Consider the following 22,658-nt stretch of genomic DNA (forward strand, 5'->3'; position numbering starts at 1 on the left):
AGATTGGCAGTTATTAATCTGCCAATCTCATTAAAATTTCAGGATATTTGATGGACCAGTATATTTGTATTCTCTGTAAATATTGTGCAAAATAATGCGTATTTGGAATTGACGATTGTCGATCTGCCCCGGCTTTTATTTTGCCACGGCCCGTGTTTGCATACTCATTTTACCAAGACTCGTATTCCATACTTCGAAAACGAGGTTCTTTGTTTAAAGCAGCCATGACATTATACGAAAAAGGGTCGATCTGACTGATGAATTTGCTTGTTGTGCAACAGTTTGCGTATGAAATAGGGAAATTTTTGAAACATGCAAAATATATTAATGCCGATTTTGTGAAGTAAATTGAGGCTAAATATTTCAATGCGTTGACAGTTTTCACACATGACGTTGGTGTTAGCTTGTTCTGATTTTCGTTTCGTTTTCATTATTTATGCTTTGTAACCTGGGAACTATCGTCTGTATTTCGTGATTTTTACGTATCAAATCAAACAGACACTTCGGTAAATCAAACAGTTAGCTGTTTACCTGCGCAAATTAAGAAAAATCTGATGTATAAAAAAGTACTGAAATACAATTTATTCTATCGGTAATTCGGCAGTATCTTTTGCGTAATGGTAGATTAATGCAATAGGTTTTGTTGAGATGCTCGGCATTTTCTCGAGTTTATTCAGTTTAAATAGAGTTTGATATCGCTGACGGAAATATGTAGGTATGTACATGTATACATGTATATATAATTCATTTCGAAAAAATAAATTGTGTTCCTTATTTATTAAAGTGCATGTTTCTTGTGTTTAATTGTTTACAATTTCTATTTACTAACCATATTTGAGTGTTAAGCTTCGAATTATAAGCAAGATACAGAGATTTGCTCACAATTCTATGTTTGTACACAGATCTTAAAAACTAAAGATTAAAAAAGTAAAAAGTTTGTCAATATTTATTAAGAACATTTTCATACTCTGTTCTTCCAGAAACCAACTTTAACAACTAATTGTATTGTAAACTTAACCTTTTTTCGTCATTATTACTCCTACTGTACATGTGATCCTGGACTGTGTTTATGTACATTTGTATAAACTGATTTTGAACCTCAAATACCAGTAAACCGGTCTTGAGTGAATAAAAAAAATTGAAAATCTTAGACAATTCTTTTTTTCCATTTTAAATGCTGAATAGAAAATACCAAGTTAAAAATCTTAAGCTGAATGTAATGAACTCATGTGAACAAAATATGACTCAAACTAAGGCGAACTGTGAGCTCTGTATCTTGCTTATAATTCTACGATTGACGCTGAAATTTTGGTTGAACATTAGAAATTCTATATGAATTAGAGTATGTTAAATACTTGTAAAAACAAAATAAAAGAATGATATTCTGTATATACCTACTCTCTGGAGCCCCCTCTTGATACAATAAATAATGTGAAATTTACATCAATTTTGATAGTTTTTCAAACACGAGTATCTTTAAAACAGTTTCCATAGTTCTGACACATTTCTGTTGCGGGGATAAGTAATCATCGCTATTCCTAAGAAAATATCACAGCGGAAAATTATCCTGGTTTGTTCGCGAGGTAAATAACAGTCATTTTATTATAATGGAGAAGACAAATTAAATTTTTGAATGTTTTAAATTTGAGGAATTGAGCACATTAAGGTACAATTTTCTTCTTCACATCTATACATGTAGTATTTTTTAAATAAAATACAATAACTATTATATTTTTTTTAAAAATACAATAACCAGTAATTAGTTGATGAAAAAAATGTACCTATATGCTCTCATTTATTTTGATCGCTTTACAAGGGGGGGGGGGGGGGCAGAACGAATATATATAGGGAATTGGAAGTTAACAACTTAACAGTGTACACCTACCAAATGTTTAGTTTTATATCTTGCGTAGGATTTTCTTATTCTGGTAAAAAATAGTATCTCATGAAGGTGCAATGTCAAAGATTACGTGTATGCTAAATTAAGTGTAAAATTCGAATACTTGACAATATTTATTTTTGTTATTCTACCGAGGGACCATATGGCACAATATCTTTTGAACGCCCATTGTTGCTCAGGTGAGCGATGTGGCCCCATGGGCCTCTTGTTTTTGTATATTATCAGAAAGATCCTTTTGAAAATTAAATGTAGGCTTAAATTGAAAAATAAATAATTGAGGTCTTATTGTTTTATTAATGCTTAGATAAACATTTTGGCAAATCTATGCACATTTTTCTCTCTCAGTAAAATGAAAGAAATTCTCTTGGAAAATAAATAATGAATTGATATAAACCATGCATATGCAAACAGTTTTTCAGTCTTGGTATAGATAAAGTATATTGGTCTGTCTGTTTTTGAAATGCATTCTTAGATTAGACAATTGTCTGATTTATCTGAAATATGGCAAAATAGTGTGACTAAAGCATCTCATTTATATTGATCTTTCCTATTTCTCTTATTACATGTAAATGTGCAAAACAAGTCTTTGGTGCAGATTTAATTTTCATAGATTTTTTTCATAAATATTTAAATTCTTTTGTGAGCAATAAAGTCTGTCTGTTTCTGATTATTTTTATCAAATGCACGGAAAATTGCTATTTAAGTTTCGATGTACAAAAAATCCAGGATTTTCGTTCTTTCAAGACTTTTTGGCATCGAAATATTTCTGCAGCCTAATTTAGCAAATAGTTGTAGAGGTTTTTTTTGGCAGAATTATATACAAGATAATATTATTTGTTTTTTATTGATATTTATTATATAATTATCCATTAATGAAGAAAGTTTTTGAAATTTTTATTCGACTTAAAAAGATTTATACAATCCATGGTCAATACAAGCGGACTCCTGTGAATCCTGAGTAATGTCCGTCGTGTATTATACCGTTGTTTGAATAATTTTCAACTCTGACATGGTCCCCGGATTTCAGTCTCACGATGACTGTCCTGCTTATTTGGACAAATGGTTTATCTTTATGTGCAACAGACACGTGTAGTTTGCCTACCGCATTGTTGTTGACTTTCAGGAACAACCAGATCCCAGGTTTGGATAATGAATCGACAACAAACATGTAGGTTCCCGCCACTGGACACGTGAATACCCCCGTTCTGTCGTCATATCCGTTTCCATCATTTGTTAGGATTGTATCATACTTTACTGTTTGACCAGAGCCAAGCGTCAGAACATTTGATTTAACATAAACGGAAAAACTGATTCTTCGAGAATGATTTGAAGACTCTGTAAATAAAAAAAAAGTATATTGTGATCAAAAACATAATGATACATGTATATTTTCCCTTTATTGAGGGAGGGGGTCGATCAAACTAAGCAATGCTGAAAAATGAAAACAAAGCTCATGAATACATGACATCACGGCGAAAGTTCGTTGCTTGTTTTTATTTTAACTTCTTGTTGAAATTAAAATTAACCTTGCTGTGTTTACGTAAACTGACCTATCGACTGATATACATGTATCAAATGTGTAGTTTTAGCGCTTAAATGGCGGATTTGAATATAACGTGATCTTTTAACACTAACACTTATGAGTGTTGGAAGAAACTAAAATCTACCCTCGCCGTCAGCAATAACAGTTATCAACTCAGTTCTCATCTTGAATCTTTGACAGAAAGGTGCATACACTGTATAACTGAGGTAAAGATTATGACGAGGCTGTGTATTGACTTCAGGAAAGTTGTTGACGGCAAAGCTCGAATTTATCTTTTGCATGTTCAATTATATTTGTTTTTGCGATATTTCTTTTTAAATTATATTTATCATCTTGAGGCTTGTGTCCCTTATCGCTTCATAGGTCGTCTATAATGTTTTTGAAATCTGACAACTTTACCTGACCTGGGCTGTTTCAAGGCCTTTGTATTTAACAGTGCGACATTTAAGTCCGGACATGACAAAGTCCGGGCTTTTAGCTACCATTTCCATTGGACATAGCTTACTTTTGTTTATATATCTTGGTGGGACATTTTCCTTTGATCCTATCATGTCAGCATGAATGTACACATTGCTCTAGTTTTCTTGTAATTGTCTCTCAAATATCAAAATCCCATGGGATTTTGGTGGGATTTTTCATCCCATCTCAAACCCCACTAAAATCCCATGGGAGAAAAAAATCTTTGTGGGATATAAACTCCCGTGGGATTTTTTCTCCCATCATTGGTGTTTATAGGATAAATAATCCTCTAAAAGGCTTTTATAGGATTTAAAATCCTATGAATCACCATGTTGGGATATTTTATCCCAGAGGATAAAAAGTCCTCTAAATATATCATCTTGATTGATTGTATGTTGGGGTTAACTAAACACTTATGATTCAATTGTCTGATCATATAGTCTAGTAAAAGCAATATTCAAACAACCAATGTATTAATTTCTTAGATAATGTCATTATATCCATCTAATAAATTACACGTGCTAAATTATATGTACCATCAATAACATATTCTTCTTGAAATGACTTAATAGAGCTTATAACAATAAGATCTAACAAATTCTGAGAAAATAAATACCAAGAATTACCAATTCTATTGAATATTAATAAAAGTATTTCTGTTTATGTAAACCCACGAACTCTTATGATTCAATTGTCTGATCATATAGTCTAGTAAAAGCAATACTAGTATTCAAAAAACCAATGTATTAATTCATTAGATAATGTCATTATATCCATCTAATGAATTACATGTGCTAAATTATATTTACTATCGATAACATATTCTTGAAATGACTTAATAGAGCTTATAACAATAAGATTTAACAAATTCTGAGAAAATAAATACCAAAAATTACCAATTCTATTGAATATTAATGAAAATATTTCTGTTTATGTAAACCCATAAACTCTTACTTTTCACTGCTGCAAGGAGACTCATTTTTGTTTAAAATTTTGATTGATTGATATGATTTGATTTGATACTGTATATCAGGTGAACCGGCATGACCCAAGGAACAAGAAAATATATGATTAATGGGCGGGGATCTCGACTATTTTCAAGATATTTGGGCACTTCCTGTTCAAAGGGGGGGGGGGAGGGGGGTCATGACCACCCTTGGGGCCCATGACCTATATACTATTTGATGCTCCTTGACACAAGGAACAAGAATATATTTAGTTTAGGGGTGGGGATCTCAACCATTTTTGAGATATTTGGGCACTTCCTGTTCAATGGGGGTCAGGAAAACCCCCAGGGCCCATAACCTACATACCATTTGATGCCCCTTAACACAAATGACAAGAATATAAGTAGTCTGGGGTTGGGGATCTCATAGGAATTTAATGAGATATTTGAATTAGGGCACTTCCTGTGTCAGGGGTAGACGGAACCACCCCCATATGGCCATAACCTACCGGTATATACCATATGATGCCCCATTACACAAGGAACAAGAATATTTATGGTTTAAGGGTGAGGAGTCACGGTTTTTCAAATATTAAGTAATTTCCCATTAACCTGGGGGTTGGGGAATATATATAGTCCCCAGAGATCATATCTATAATGTACCATGTATTGACCATAATTAACACTCAATATATTTAGCATTTGAAAAATCCATGTCAATATCTTTAACGGTTTTCAAGTTATAACCATTTACAATATAGTGTATAATTTTTCCCTAAGGATTCAATGTTAGACCCCACCCCTATTTGACCCCCCAAAACTATGGTTGCCCAACCCCAATTTAAAAACAATAAATTCAAAATTTAAAACAGGGTATGCAGGCCTATCATATCCTTGAGTTGTGTACAACTCTGTTCAACCATCTCTGAGAAACGCGATGGACAAGTTCAAAGGCAAGAAAGAAGAAAAAGAAGAAACCGCTTTCAAAAACAATGTCTCCAAACTTCTTTTGGGAGACTTAATTACAAAAGGTACAATGTAAACAATTATTTTTATATGCATACAGAAGGAGACTTCATAAATACTCCCTCTTCGGTTACATGTGTAGAATGGCCACCACTTGAGTAAAATTTGGCCTACCCAGAAAGTTGGCATTTCCTATCCTGATGACAATTTATAGGCTTAAGTTAATTACTGAGATAAGCGATAAAAACAGTTTTTATCAATTTAATCATTAAATTTATAAATCTGCAGTGAAGTTGCTCTCTGGTTTTATGAAATAACATTAAGAAACCTGACTAATTATAAATAGTTACCCATTTTTTTTTTTATAAGAATATGTCTCTTTCAAATGTAGTAATTACATGTAAACAAATGTAGTTATCATAGTATCAACCTTAAAAACCCAAGTGTATGTATCCTGTGCAAAAGTAATATTTAAGATGGTTTTACATTAGTTAAAAAATCATCTCTCTTCTTTTATTACGCATATACATGTATGATATGTAAAGGTACACTTGACCTTCAAATAACATCTAGCTACTATATTTATGGTACGTACTTCTATTGAATCGAACAAGAATCAACATATTTTTACCCTTTTATTGTATATATGCGTCAAAAATGTAGAAATACATGTAAAAATTGAACATTTTTCATGAAATTCTTATCCATCTCCAGCTACCCTGGTGTGTTTGAATTTTATTTAAATTAAAGGTAGGCATATCATACTTGCAGGTCCTACTGTTTTAGCATGCATATGGTTTATCAAAAGGAGACTAGAAACCAGAATAGATAAGATATTCACTAAATATGATTGTTAAACTTCCATTTTCATGAAAAAAACAAAAAACACATGCAGGATGGCATGTCTAGTTGTGAATAAAAATGCTACAAATCATCCATTTACCAAAAAAAGGGCAATTTCTGAGCATCAGTGATGATTATTTCAAATATGTGTAAGAAATGACCCTAGAAAATTGCCACAAATTTCATAATATTAGGTAAAATATTTCAAACTATAAATGCTTTTTATGACAATCAAAATAGGGGGAGTGTAATACATGTAAGAGTATTTCTAAGTGATTTGATGCTTTTATCATGGTAATATTATGTAGATGTATGTAGTACTGAATAAGGTTTCTTATTCAAGGAGGTAGAACAACAATTGATGTCTAAAAGATTAAGTTAATATGTTTTACTAAAGGAGAGCCCCATGAATCTGTGTTAAATAGAGGAGTGGGGAAATGGTAGGTTCACTTAAATGGCTATATTTTTCTTAGACCTCAATGGAATTGGCAATATGATGCATATTTTTTCTCAGAATTGCATAAGCTTTCTAATTTCATCTTTTCATAGAATTTTAGTGTAAGTTAAAGAGAGCAAGTCACACAGTTTTGGATAATAATGAGAGTAACTCCCTCCTAAATGATTATTTTTTTTAAAATGAAATATGTTTAAAGATATTAATTGTTCCTCTTGAGTTGAGAATTGTAACTCATTTTTAAAGAAGTGTTCATCCCACGGGTACCTAAGGAAGTTTTTGTCCCATGCTTTTCCTTTATGAAAAAGTAATTGTCCCATGCCTGTTAAATGAACTGGGTCCCATAATAGTGATAAATTTAAGGTTCTCAAAAATTATAGCTCGATCATACAGCCTCAAAACATTAGATTTGCTCATCTGATCGACTTATATTGGAATCATTATTATATGACTGACATTTATTAGTCAAGATTGTTTTAAAATATCTACTGAATGGCGGATCAGAAGCTGGAACCCATTAATTTCTTAAATAACATTTATTTATTATGCAGTTGTATTATGTTGGTCTCAGTGGTACTTTTATGGATATTGTGAGGTTATACTATAAACACTTAATGTTTATTCAATAGTTATGTTTCATATTAAATTTTTCCTAATACTCTAATTTAAGCATATTTTATTGAGTAATCAAATGGATTAGGCAACAGGCAAAGCCTATATAAACCCTCTCCAAAATAAAAAGTCAAGAAGTGGTGTTATAAAATAATCATAGAATATAGTATAATATAGTATGTAGTATAATTTACCAGTTTACAGAGTGATATGTTATTGATATATTTGTATACAAAACAAAGGATAATTGGATAATAAATAATAAGCTTGACTTTTGTCATATGATGATAAATTAACTTGTTGTTTAGCATATACATGAACACATTCATTCCTACATTTATAAACCCATCACCTCATTCATTCATACCGACACACAGACATAGAATATTAGTCCTAATACTCTGCTCAATGAGCTTAAATAAAGCTCTGAATACATACATGTATTTTTAACCAGTGAACCCTAATGTTCAACAACTCTCTCTCTCTCCCCTAATGAATGATTTCGGTTTGTTTCAAAGTTAATTAATATGAACATGATTATATATACCGGGTTTGTTTTCTTTCTCTCGATTCTCTGAAAATTTTTGGCCATAGGTTTTAAATGATTAATTCTGATTTTTAACTTGCAGTTACCTACATGTAGTACTTAATTATTTCTGATCGACTTCTTCTATTCATTGACAAGATGTTTTAGTAACTAAAAGCCTTGTATTTATGTTACTCATTATTTACTGAAGTTGTTGTCTTTCTGGGCAGTCATATGGTATATCATGTACATGAATATTGTTGTTTGACAATACACTTATTAAAATGTACATGTAGTAGTGTAACAAGGACTATTCATAAAACCACAATGTCTATTCTAGATGATGTAGATATACTGGCAGCCTATGGAAATATGCCCCCATGTACTTCATGTATATATTAACTCATATCAGTAAACAGCAGTTAGAACATGAACTAAGATGGCAAATGGATATCCCCATTAAATACTCCTAAATTAAGAACATAAAAACTATCAAAGGAAAATTCTTGCCTAGAAAATTATACATCTCAATGAACATTCCTAAACATATTGTTAGCTAGATCAACAATAGCACAGTTTCGATGTGGGGTACTACCCCTGAAAATAGAGACTGCACCATTTCAGGGTGAACTTGTCTAGACTGAGTGCACATGAAAACTCTGTAGATGAAATACATGTAGAGGACACATTCCAATTTCTTCTGAAATGAACTTAGATTACAGTCTCAGAAGAAAACTTTTATTTTAAAAAGAAAAAGAAAAATTTTATACACATGTATAATTAATATTATTCGAAGAATATAAGTTGATATATGAGTTTACTTTGTAATAGGAGTAGTAAAATAATTTGACTATAACAATAGAAACGGTTCCTGACAAAAGTCTTCACTCCTAAGTTGATATATGAGTTTACTTTGAAATAGGAGTAGTAAAATAATTTGACTATAACAATAGAAACGGTTCCTAACAAAAGTCTTCACTCCCCCCCCCCCCCCCCCATGAGAGAATACAACAGTGCACAGTCCATAATAGACATGATGCCAGACTATATAATGTTTTTTAAAATGTTGCCAATTGTACTAATGCAAAATTAAAATATGGTTCTGTTCATATTACTTATAAATATTTCCTTAAAATGAAAACAATACAAGTATAGTAACAAAACTGTATTTAAACGTTATCAATTTAGATCAATGCATATAGTTTTAGGAATGCAATGGTTTGTATTACATTGACTATATATGATAATATACTTTTTCAACATTTTATTACTTGCACATTCATTTCATTTATAATATCTTTTTAATAACTTTTAAATATTGTGTTGATGTCAATTACAAATAAGCTTTACATGTAGCATCAAAAGTCTTTGTTGTGTTCATTATGAATTCCTTATAGATAAGTCAACTGACCAAGGAGACACATTCTGTGTATACCTAATAACTATCCTATTGTCCTAAAGCATCTACCAATTTACATGGCAGTATCTACAGGTGTCAGTCTGTGTATATTAATTAGCACCCTATTGTTCTACAAAGAATGGAGATATACACGTGTAAGACACGTGCGAGCAGAAACCAGATTGAACAGAAACACGTGACACAGGTGAACTCGCTTGGGGCTAAAATTGGGTGAAGAAAATAAATAAGAACAAACATGTACTTACTGCTCATGATAACAAAATTATTCCCCTCGTTTTTCCTCACTCCACTTCCGAGTTTTGGAAACTGTGAACCAGTTTATCAAGTTGCATGATAAAATGGAAATTTGGCACATACAAGGAGTGAATTGTGAATCTTTAGATTAATTTTGGAGTGTTTTTCATCCATTTTTAAGGTTCTTATTTTTTTTTTACTGGAAGTTCAGAAGCGAGAAAGTTTTCACCGAACACTGTCTTATCATTAAGGTCTTCCGTCTCCACGAAACAAACACAGTTTTTATTACGTGAATGTAAACATTATTAACCAATTTTGTTAACTTTAATCGTTACTAGCAATATTAATGAATTAATTAATTAATCAGATAGCTTTTGGCATAAGATATTTACGTGGATCAATGCGACATATATCATTTTAAGTAAATGGTAGTTGTTTTGCCATTGAGACACCAACGTGCCTGGTTTTGCTAATCCCGTTACAATGCTATCCCGAAACGAAGATTATTATATTCACATTTTGCCAATCAATAAAAGTGTGCGTAAGTTTTAAAACACTGTTAATTATCGGGCTTCTTAACCTGTATTAAACGGGATCCCACAAACATGGGCTGATCATTCAATTAAATTATTTCGTGTAAATCCAAGTTAAATGCAATACATGCGTGATTTTGAGCATCATTTTCAAGACATGAACAAGTGCTTCGGCTATAATGAAAAAATATCATTGGTTTCTAATTAGAACGTATAAATGATCATGAATTTCAAAGCTAATGCTAAGCTGAGTATCAAAAGTAAATCTAAACCGGCAGTGACAAAACGCGTATCATTGACAGGACGGACCCCCTTGAAAATTTAAATATACATAAAGAAATATCGAAAATATGCCTCTGACCCCCTGGCAAACTAAATTGTCACTCCGAACCCACCCCCCCCCCCCCTCCCTAAGGAAAAAAAGCTGGATCGGTGCATTCCGTGTCCATAGCATCGGTGATACATATATATACATAAATGTCCTTGGTAGTACATGTACTATAAAACATCGAAATGTAATTATTCAAGTTTTGAATAAAGAATCATAACAAGGGGTGAAATACTCTATATTTTTAAGAATATATTATTCCGAAGAAAAAATTAGCTTGATATTTCAGTTTATTTCCTTTTTAATAAGATAGCCTTACCTTATATTTAAAATAAAAGCCTTTACAACAAAAGCTTGAGTGGCGCAGTGGCTGCGCGGAGGGCGGTGTAAGTAGCACTATTGTACTAGCGTGGGATCAAACCACGTTCGCGGCGGTGATTTTTCCCCAAAATTTCTTCATAATTAATACTTTATAATTTAGAGCAAAATTAATCACTAGCTAATCAAGATGAGAGAAAACAAAAATCTAGACAAAATCCACTGACTTGTGATTGACTTGTGATGTGTACACAATGACCTTCTCGATATACATGTACATACAAAACGACATGAATACAAAAAATACAAACAGATATACAAAGCAAATATATAGGAATTGGTGAATAATATATTTACTAATTCAGCATCACAAATAAAGATCTATGAAATGGAGTATTTACGGCATGAATGCTATCAGTTTGATATTATTGAAAATTATTTGTTCTACTTACATAATATAATTATAGTTAAGGCGACATATTTAACATTATTTGATTAATTTGCTTATTCAACATGCGGAAAAGAGGTTACGAGATCAACAGGAAGGGAATTACCTTAAAAAGCTTTACAAAATAAATACCATTTTGCAGTAAAAAATTACAAAAAATTGATAGAGCTCTGATGTTTTGACGTATCTAGTTATTTTGAATGCTTGCATGGACAGATTGATGTTCATTATTCAGTTGCTGATTACATAATCTCCCTTCACACACGAATGACCCGAGACGATGTCACCGGTAAACTAACGAAGCTACTGCTCAAGACACGTGTGTGTCTGGGGTATGTATACACATGGTACACGAGTCTGGAGAACAAAGAGGAGGTTTCACACCTCTAGACTGGTAAATTGATTTGTGTATAATTAGCTACTCAATTATTATCAGCTAAAACATAAATTAAATTAGACTGTGTAAAATAAGCATTCATTAGCTAATACACGGGTATAGTCCGTCAATCAGTGGTTAAAGAATCATGCATGAGACTATCAAAAAGAAACTAATGTTCAAAATATGCCTTAATTAAGGTCTTCCGTTTCCAACGGAAGACCTTGTACTGATTCTGTTGGAAATTCTTCATTATTATTAGGGTCTTCCGTTTTCAACGGAAGACCCTCTTGTTATTCTTCGGTTTCTATTTATTATTAGGGTCTTCCGTTTTCAACGGAAGACCCTCTTGTTATTCTTCGGTTTCTTTTTATTATTATTATTATTATTCTTTTTCTTTTCTTCTGACTCCTTTTTTGCCTCATAACTCAAAAGATTTTTAACCGATTTTGATGAAATTTTCAGAGATTTTTGCAAGTTAACGTCCCTCAAAAATGTGAAAGATTTAAAGAGAACGTCACCTCCGTTTTGACGTGACGTCATTTTTAAAAATTTCAAAAAGTCATTTTGTCCCGGACTTTTCTCAAAAACGCTTTTAGATAGAGGCTTGAAATTTTGATTGGTTATGATTTGATCGATTTACCTCTGTAATAAGGCTGGAAATGAAAATCTATCATTTCCGGTCGAAACCGGAAGTAAAACAAATTTTTTGAAAAAATGAATTTTCTGATTTAATCAAAAATGTATATGTGTTTTTTAGAGCTTATTAAGCTGAATCTAACACTGAAAGCCGTTTTAAAATCGGACGATGCATTACAGAGATATCGGGGTTTAAAAATTGATTTTTCCGGAAATTTTGATTCCGCGTCCTTGGTTTAAAAAATAGCGTAATGTTCAAAGTAATATTAACTCGTTCCAAAAATAATTGTTAAGTCGTACTTGGACACATTCGGATTTTTTTTGGTTAAGTCGTTCTTGAAATCAGAAAGGTTTTTGTTAAGTCGTTCTTAAAATCATTCGGATTTTGTTAAGTCGTACCAGGAATAATTTGATTTTTTTCATCTTTTTATTTTAGTTACTCTTGTTATTGGTTTAAGGGTTCTGCTTCTTACAAGAACTTCCAGCTTTACTTCCAACATTAACGGAAGACCCACTCGTTGCTTTGCAACGAGCTTTGCTCTAGTTATTATTATTATTCTTTTTCTTTTCTTCTGACTCCTTTTTTGCCTCATAACTCAAAAGGTTTTTAACCGATTTTGATGAAATTTTCAGAGATTGTTGCAAGTTGGCGTCCCTCAAAAATGTAAAAGTTCTAAAGAGAACGTCACCCCCGTTTTGACGTGACGTCATTTTTAAAAATTTCAAAAAGTCATTTTGTCCCGGACTTTTCTCAAAAACGCTTTAAGATAGAGGATTGAAATTTTCAATGATTATGATTTGATCGATTTACGTCTGTAATAAGGCTCGAAATGAAAATCTGTCACTTCCGGTCGAAACCGGAAGTGAAACAAATTTTTCGAAAAAATGAATTTTCTGATCAAATCAAAAATGAATATGTGTTTTATAGAGCTTATTAAGCTGAATCTAACACTGAAAGTCGTTTTAAAATCGGACGATGCATTACAGAGATATCGGGGTTTAAAAATTGATTTTTCCGGAAATTTTTATTCCGCGTCCTTGGTTTAAAAAATAGCGAAATGTTAAAAGTAAAATTAACTCGTACCAAAAATAATTGTTAAGTCGTACTTGAACAATTCGGATTTTTTTTGTTAAGTCGTTCTTGAAATCGGAAAGGTGTTTGTTAAGTCGTACTTAAAATCATTCGGATTTTGTTAAGTCGTACCAGGAATAATTCGATTTTTTCATCTTTTTATTTTAGTTACTCTTGTTAATGGTTTAAGAGCTCTGCTTCTTACAGAAACTTCCAGCTTTACTTCCGACATTAACGGAAGACCCACTCGTTGCTTTGCAACGAGCTTTGCTCTAGTTTTTCTTCTTCTTTTTCTTCTAGACGTTTCTTTAAACTGTAATATCTCGCTTGTTTGTCATTAGATTTTATTCAAATTTTCAGGGTTTATTGGAAATGACAATAGCTTACTATAGCAAAAAATATGGTGAAATCGCTACTTCCGGTTTTGAGTTATTCCCCTTTGAATTTTTTTTAGTGGGTCTCGTGTACCTGCAAAGGCTCCGAGTAGATCCGTAGCAAGTAGTTTTAATTTACAAATCTTTAATGTAGACATCTTGAACGTTGTCCTCCTAGTTTTACATGTTTGATTAACACACGTATACTGCTTAAAAAATTACATCGAAATTTATGTTTCAAAAAATGTTAAATTTTGCTTATATCTTTGCTCAATAACTTTTTAGTTGTAAATTTTTTCTAGACACATATAGAATAAAAGTTGTGCAGAATATCAAGAGCTTTCATTTGATACCATAAAAAAGGGGCTAGCCCCTAAAATGAGGGGTCTAGATCCCTTAAAAGTCTTTGCTTCATAGCTCTCAAACGGTAAATTTTTCGATATGGGCGTCGCTGCAAAAAATGTTGTTTGTGACTTTATTGATCTCATAAAACTGTTTTTGTGTTCGGGTAGTGCATAATATTCGGGTAAAAAGTAATACGTGTTGACCAGTACTCGCGGCATTTGGCCAAGCTTCCTCGCCCGCGGCCGAGAAAATCGGTCACCATGGTCGCGGCTGGGCTACCTAGCGGTCAGCGGTTATCTAATACACGAGAGTTGCGTCTCTCACAAATGAGTTTATTTAGTCGCGAACTCAAAAATTGTTATAGTTTTGATTACACATAAAAGTTTTATGGACTAAACGATTGGGTGTCAATTAAGAAATCGTTCAGTTAATTAATAAAAGTAATGTCATTCTCAATCTAAAGCAATATCAGACATAGATCAATTGTGGGTTTTAGGTTTAAAATAAAGAACGTCTATTTGATAGAACATGGTCATTATACGGCAAACTTTTCAAATCTTCCTGGGTTCTGAGATGTGCGTGTCTGTGCGTTGTACCTTTACGTAATCTATCCTTCGTCCACGGCCGATCAGCCACGGCTGCACTACTAGCGGTAAGCGGTTATCTAATACACAGGATTCGCACACTTAGATGAAGATGAACGTGTTTGAGTTTATATAGCCGTAAATACAAGAACTGTTTCAATTTTATATTATAAAAGTTTGTCCATCTTGTATTTATTTAATTAAACATTTGAGTGAAACTGAATATTAATGAAAGATATTACTCCAAATCGGAAACATAGTCAGACATAAATTAATGGTTGGTTTGTATATCTAAAAAATTTTAACCCCCCCCCCCCCCAATATTAAATGATGATCATCCCTCGCACATGGCCGAGGAGATCCAGCGCGAGTGGACAAGTGATCTGCGGTCGGCTCGTGTTCTTCTATATGTACCTTATCACGCGTTCATGTTTCATATTTTGCACGGACAGAACTATATTTTATTATGTTTTCAACTATTATATAGATTTAAGACGAAAATAAATAAATTTATTTTACTTGTACAGTTGATTAAGCATTGATTTTATTATACGATAGCGTACAAGGTAGTTTAAAAATCAAATCAAATTATAATCAAAGTTCCATGTTACATGTACATGTTTGCGGTAGGTGCTAGCACGATAAAAGAATCCTGAATTGTCCTGAATTGAGGCATTTGATGATTATTTAAAAGAATATTCACGTGAGTTTTAAACAACTTAAGATTAATAGATTCTATCAGTCACATATTAATCACTCTGTAGTTTTTCTACATGGTTGTTCGTTTCAGTGTGGAAGCGAACTCAGTGCTGTGTCCCCCCTCCTCCTGCCCCTCTGACAAGTGCTCGCGCTGGATTTTTTTAAATTGGCGAAAAGATATCCAGATCTGTCGAAAATCATTTTTGGTGACTTCTTTTCTCCTCAACGTGTTTAATTTTCCCACCCGTATGTTTATTCGGTCAGTCTGTGTTAATTCAATCGCCACGTGCGACCGAAGATCTTGTGTCGCTTCAGCGCACACAACTCAGAACATATGTAATTGAGTAACAACTGGAAGGGTGCTTTTATAAACAATAAGACTATTATTCTAAGTCAATCATCTTCACATTAAAGATGTGAAATCGTAACCCAAGAATGTGGCTAATAAATTAACCTGTTGATCACGCTAAACTTTTATAGTTATGAACATAATAATTCATGATATATTATAATTAAAAGTTTGAAGACAAAGACAATTTTTTTCTTGGGAAATACGACTACATTATGCAATGCAGTCGATCGCCATAGAAATCATCAAAGTACTGCAACTGTCGACGGATATCTTATTTCTTTGAAAGACCATGATAATTCACTTGACTTGCAGGCTATAATATAGCGATATATCTGCCTCCCAAAAATATATGCGCTTCTCAAAGTTACACTTAAGTGAGATAGATGTGCGTTATTGGGAATTTTATTTATTGCTAATTGTATGGAAATTGATTAAAAAAAAACAACTTTTAATTGAAGTTGTGTATTATGAGGTTGTAATGCAACTTAATTTACTTACAAGGTAAGCTACAGCCAGTGGAATATAGGTGGCTTTTATGTGAACAATGAATACCCAATATATTAAATACAAGATAAATAGTTTCCAGAATTATAATACTAATATGCTTGTGTATATGAAGGTTGCACCCTCATTTGTATGGCTGTAGGTGAGGAGGTATAGGTGTATCGATGTACATACAATGTATGACTGCACATACGGATTCCGGACCATGGCTACAGACGATACCAATGATAGTCTTTTAATACATCAATGCGCAGTTTGATCTAGAAACTGACCAGTTTCATAACTTCTTCGAATTTATCTAACACGGACTGTCTAATTCCTTCCCAGAATTCCAATTTACGCAAGCGCAATTGAAGTTGTTTTTTTTTTAATTTAATTAGTCATCCCACTGACATAAAAATAAGGATTTTGCATATTATTACATCGTCGAGAGAAGTAATATTCATTTCTGTAAATAAGGTTTAATTCACATTACATAGCGGTGTCTCTATGAAACAGCACCATCTGGTGTAAAAGTTAGATGCTCGCCTTCGCATAAATTCTCCCGCTCATCTTTTTTATTAGCTGATTATATATTATTTTGAATGTCCAAATCTACTCGTATCATTAAATAATATCAGACGACACACATTTCCCTGAAGAAAATCTTAAAGATGCCATCAATTTTGACTAATTACTAAATTTTGTCAGCCCGTAACAATTTTAAACTTGCAAATAGTCTTAAAAAATTTAGAAAGATTTAAATAAACAAGTTATCTTAGAGAAAAGGTTACGTGTTTTGTAGGCGGGTTAGTTTTTGTTTTAAAAAAAAATGCAATTCCTGACATGAATCATGAGTACATACTGTTTATAACAATGCTTGCTACCCTTTTTAAAATTTAACTCGCCATTAAACATCTCACATTTTATAGAATTTTTGAAACGATTACACAGACTGTGTTCGACAAATAGTTTTCCTAAAACATTTTCTTCCTGTCTTGTTCAAAACACATTTTATATACAGGCTTTCAATCACAACACGTTTTTATAACAAAAGCAGAACTGAAAGTTTAGTCATATAATCGTTTGACACCATATTACATATATTTTTAACCCGCAGCAACAACGGAAGACCTACTCGTGGCTTTGCCACGAGCTGTGCTCTAGTTGTTACTTATCTTATCATTTAAAAAATGACAAAACTCACAATTCAGCAATTTAAACCTTGTTTAAAAAATGCAATCAAGTAATAATGAAGTAATAATTTCGGAAGTAATTACGTCCCTGGTCTTAATTTCTTGTCCAATAAAGAACACCTTTCTTCCGAGCGCTATAGTCAGCAATTTAACTCCAAATAGCTTAAATTAAATTGTTATACTAACACCGAATCATTATTAAAACTGAAAGATGTAAATAAGTGTAAAATAAAATTCCATTATCGTATTTTCAAAGAAGTTACGAGACAAACTTCATCATGCGGCCATCTTGGACTTAAATTTCGCCTTGATCCATTAATAATCCCTCGATTGTTTGTTAAAATGTGCATGCTATTTTGATTGTTAATAGTCCGAAATCAATATTAAAATGAATAATCGGGCAATATTGATGTAATATCGGGCAGGTAGCATCGTTTTTGATTGCCCCCCCCCCCCCCCCCCCACAATTCAAAAAGGATGCTACCTGCCTGAAATTACATCTCAGACTCATCCAAAAAATCTTGACAAGCAAGCAAAAAAATAAAAAATAAAGGGGAAATTGAAATCTTAAATATCCTTATTCGTGGGGGGAAGGGGGGGGGGGAGCTGGCGTGGTATATATCTGTAACTTCGATTTCACTCTTAATTTCCTTAATTAATACTTACATACTCCCCCAAAAAGTGGGGGGGGGGAGGCTCCATGATAATTCAATTTTTTATATGTAAACATGGTAAATGCAAGTTCCCCCCCCCCCCCCCCCCCCGATGCTACGTGCCTGAATTTTATGTCTCATACGAGGAATAGACCCCCCCCCCCCCCACGTTACCTTTTACAAAAAAATATTTCAAAAAATATTTCTTATAACAACAGTGCCTTGATTGATTGTCAATTTGCTACATAGGATACACATGTGATGCAAAATGTGTCACACATTTGACTAAATTCATGAAGCAAACGCTAACAAGTTTCCAAATTCGGCATTTTTGTTCAATAAAATATGGGTTTAAACTCAAACAACAGTATATTTAGTCATTCAGGGTCGATAAAAAAAAATGTTCATATATAGAAAATGCAATGCAAGAAAACAAACAGTTTTCATACGATATTCTTGTTTCTCATATTATAGTAGCTGACCCAGTGACGCCACAGTTCATCCCGCGCCAAATCGGCTTGATTAAAAATCGTTCTGAAGGTGTGAAATCGGGTTTCCCCCAAATATCTCGAAAAGTACTCATGCGACCGCAGTTAAATTTTCAGGATGTTTTCACATATAAATCTCCATCATATCAAAAATTGACCGCACTTTACATGTAGGTAGTCTAGATACCGTTTGTCCCTGGTGTACTTTAAAGCAGTACTTAAGCAAGCAAATAATGAGGAGAGAGAGAGAGAGGGAGAGAGAGAGAGAGAGAGAGAGAGAGAGATTTCAAAAAATAAAATGAAACATTTGGTAAATGGTTAATGGTTAATTCATATATAATTTCTTTTATAGGGAAATAATATTGTAACCCGTTAATTGAATTTGAAACAAAAATTTCACTTTTGTGTTATCCTAGAACCGTACATCTCGGATTTAATTACAGGTAACAAGTCTTAAACAGTCGGGGATATAATTACATGTATATATAAAACGAACCACCGAGGGATAAGAATTTTAATCAAGGTGACAGTCTGGCAATTAACGGGTTGATGTATGCAACATTGCCACCTTTGATCTTCTGTACTATGTATGTGCATGTATTTTTAAAATACACTTATTTGATATACTGTTACTTACACGTATGCAGGTAATGTACACAAGTACAGAAACTCGCTCAAGCTGAGCTCGGTGCAACCAACCAATAGAAATAGCGTTTGTGAAATTTATTAAACTTAGCGACAGTTTGAAGTCTTGTTACCTTCTTACATGTATCAAAACAACAACAATCACATTGAAAAAAAACCCCAAACAGTCTCACTATAATGACTTAATCAAACTACAAAACTTGATACAGTTATTTAAGCATGATTTTGAACTCAATATAAAACATTTTTTTTCAAAGGTTATATTTTACTCTCTTTTATTAAAAAAAATCCGTACAATGGGTAACAATGCGGCGTAGACAATCGCCGTTATTGACGATGTGGTTCTTGTTCTGTGCACCTGACTCCATGAAACATGATATGAGATTGTCCTAGTATTCCGAATTCTTTTAAAAGGGGGGGGGGGGGGAGGGGGGGGGTGTATTTAACAATCGGGTTCGCAATTCAACATAATTATTACACTCCAAGATGGAAACTGGGAACATTGAGAAATGAGTACATGAGAAATATGAGAAGTTTATGAGCATTAGATATGAAAAAAACGTCATCATTGGGTAAACATTTCGTTGTTTACAATCTGCATAAGGTATTTTTTTAGCGTTGCATTAGTACTGCACAGCAACATTTACAATGGTCATTCTTATCTGCTGAGGTAAAGAACTGCACCTGTTAGACGCTCACTATCTATACATCATTGTGCGAAATCTTCATCTCTTTTCGGATGGATTTTTAATACACTGATTTTAGGTGGGAAGCGCCTATGGTAATTACCAGAAAGAGCTATATAATATGTAATGAAATTATTAGTTCTGTCTTCCCACAAATGTTTATTTAAAAATAAAATTTGGTGTTATGACTAGTCATAACACCAAATTTTATTTTTAAATAAACATTTGTGGGAAGACAGTTCCTAAGAAATAGATAACAAGAAAGTCTAATTAGATGGATTAAAAATGAAGAACCAAATAACTATTTATTTAGGATTAGAATCTGCATTTTATAGCAAACATGCACCTACAGTATTTTGAAAAATCAACACAATACAATCTCACATGTCTTTAAAAGATTAATATCAGATGAAAATATGAAATGTCTGTACAGTTGTTGATCCAATCAATTGCCATGAGACAGAGTTTAATGTTATGTGCAAATTAAGGTGAAATAACAAAAGAAAATAATTTATTATGAGAAATCATGAGAAAGATATCTGTGATATATGGGAAAATTTATCCTATGTGAAAAATCATGGGATATATCCTATTTTCTTTATTATGTGGGATTTTTTGTCCTATATGGGAGAATTAATCCCATCTTTTATGAATGATGGGATTTTTTCTCCCACATGGGACAATTTATCCCACAATACTTTTTCTCCCATGGGATTTTGGTGGGGTTTGAGATGGGATGAAAAATCCCACCAAAATCCCATGGGATTTTGATATTTGAGAGACAATTACAAGAAAACTAGAGCAATGTGTACATTCATGCTGACATGATAGGATCAAAGTAAAATGTCCCACCAAGATATATAAACAAAAGTAAGCTATGTCCAACGGAAATGGTAGCTAAAAGCCCGGACTTTGTCATGTCCGGACTTAAATGTCGCACTGTTATTTTAAAAATGTATTAAGTGTAATACCTGGAACAGGAATTGGTGAAGTGCTATCGACTTTATGTATTCATTTGAAGGATTTTTTTTCTTTACATACTCACGTTCAATTGTAACAGTAAAAAAATAGTTATTTTCTTCGATCATAAATATAGCATAGTTTGCATTTACTTTTTGTTTCCTCTAATGTGCTCTTTGGAATAAAAGTAAACTTTTTCATTCTATATATAACTGTAGTAATATTCATTCTCACAACAACACTCTAAATCTATTATGAAATCGTATTCTTGTAATATAAGTTGTATAAGTATTATGTTTTAAGTATTATATATTTGTAAAAGAAATACCTGACAGCAGTTGAATCAGTTGTTTTAGGGCTGATGAATCCAAGGTCACCGTGGCCTTGGTGTTGTTGTAAATTAAGGACTTCAACAAACCCATCTTTGTCTGTACGTCGGATTGTAGATTGTTTTCGCCGCACGACACTCCTAATACACTAAACAACAATGGAAATAGCAAATACAGCAACATCGTCTTGATATTCTAATTAGACAGTGGTGAAGCTTTCCTGGTGTATATAAGTACTGATACAACACCTGTTACACCACTGTTATCATGCTAATATACACTATTCATATATCATATTACTGGTCATTAGAAAAATGTTGATAACATGCAATGTTTCATTTGTTGTACATTGTGTGGGTTTAACGATCTTTTCTGTACAATGCAGTCTTTTAAAAGATTCATTGAATTGATTCTAATTATATAATGAAATAACGTGTAACAGGAACATACAATGACAAAAAGTCAGATTTAAAAGTCAGTATGAAAATGCCCGAACCACACGTATCTTTAGAATATTGCATATTGAAAACCATTTTCACTGTACATATTAAGCTCGGTAAGAGCTCCAAAGGTTGTTTGATATTGCGAAATTCCTATAGTATAAATGTAACAGTTATTGATTGTAATCGTATAACGAAAGCCTTTTTCTATCGGTCTCTTTTTGTGCTGATTTTGTGCAATTCTTTTGCCTTGAGGTAATAAATTGTGATAAACACTACCATGATATATAACAAACCCTGAAACAAGACAACCAAAAACACAGCCGACAAAAAGGAAACCACGATATCCAGTTATGAAAGTTCGTTCACTTTTCCAGCAGATGTACCATCTTTAGTCAACATATTATTATGTTTTGCAATAAGTAATAATAGAAGGGAAGGTTTTATTCAAATAAGACAGCTAATTAAATTAATAATGATTGATATATCAAAGTAAATGTTCTTATCACTCGACTCATCTTTGGGTTAACATTATCTTATCAATGCTTTCTTTTAAAAATTGGAGGAGCTTCTTCCTGTAAAAACATTTAAACCTTCATCAAAATGTATAAAGGTTCTCTCATCAGGAAACTTAATCAACTTTTCTGCGTCATAACATACAAGTTTCAACAAAATTCAACAACTGATTCTGATAGAAAGAAACCACAATCCAGCAGATTGCTGGGAAAATCCTAGTTCTTAGTATATAGATATAGATATAGATATATATATCTATATATCTTTATCTATATCACGATACATGAGATG

At 32.7% G+C, this 22,658-nt stretch overlaps 1 protein-coding gene across 1 annotated transcript; it reads right to left on the minus strand.

Moving 5' to 3' along the window:
• Positions 1-2,776: 2,776 nt before the first annotated feature.
• On the minus strand, positions 2,777-21,626 carry LOC128179878 (complement C1q-like protein 3). Its single transcript, XM_052847567.1, has 2 exons — positions 21,411-21,626; positions 2,777-3,235 (listed from the first exon to the last, which is right to left on the minus strand). Exons 1-2 carry the CDS (start codon positions 21,592-21,594, stop codon positions 2,829-2,831), a joined length of 591 nt encoding a protein of 196 aa, XP_052703527.1. The 5' UTR covers positions 21,595-21,626; the 3' UTR covers positions 2,777-2,828.
• Between the last annotated feature and the right edge of the window lie 1,032 nt (positions 21,627-22,658).

The sequence above is a fragment of the Crassostrea angulata genome, chromosome 4 (genome assembly GCF_025612915.1).
Source record: "Crassostrea angulata isolate pt1a10 chromosome 4, ASM2561291v2, whole genome shotgun sequence".
Taxonomy (NCBI): domain Eukaryota; kingdom Metazoa; phylum Mollusca; class Bivalvia; order Ostreida; family Ostreidae; genus Magallana; species Magallana angulata.

Excerpts from the sequence above, each read along its gene's own strand:
- LOC128179878 (XM_052847567.1), bottom strand. The coding sequence starts at position 21,594 with ATGTTGCTGTATTTGCTATTTCCATTGTTGTTTAGTGTATTAGGAGTG. Across the intron at positions 3,236-21,410 it reads ACTGATTCAACTGCTGTCAG|AGTCTTCAAATCATTCTCGA; the intron begins GTATTTCTTTTA and ends TTTTATTTACAG.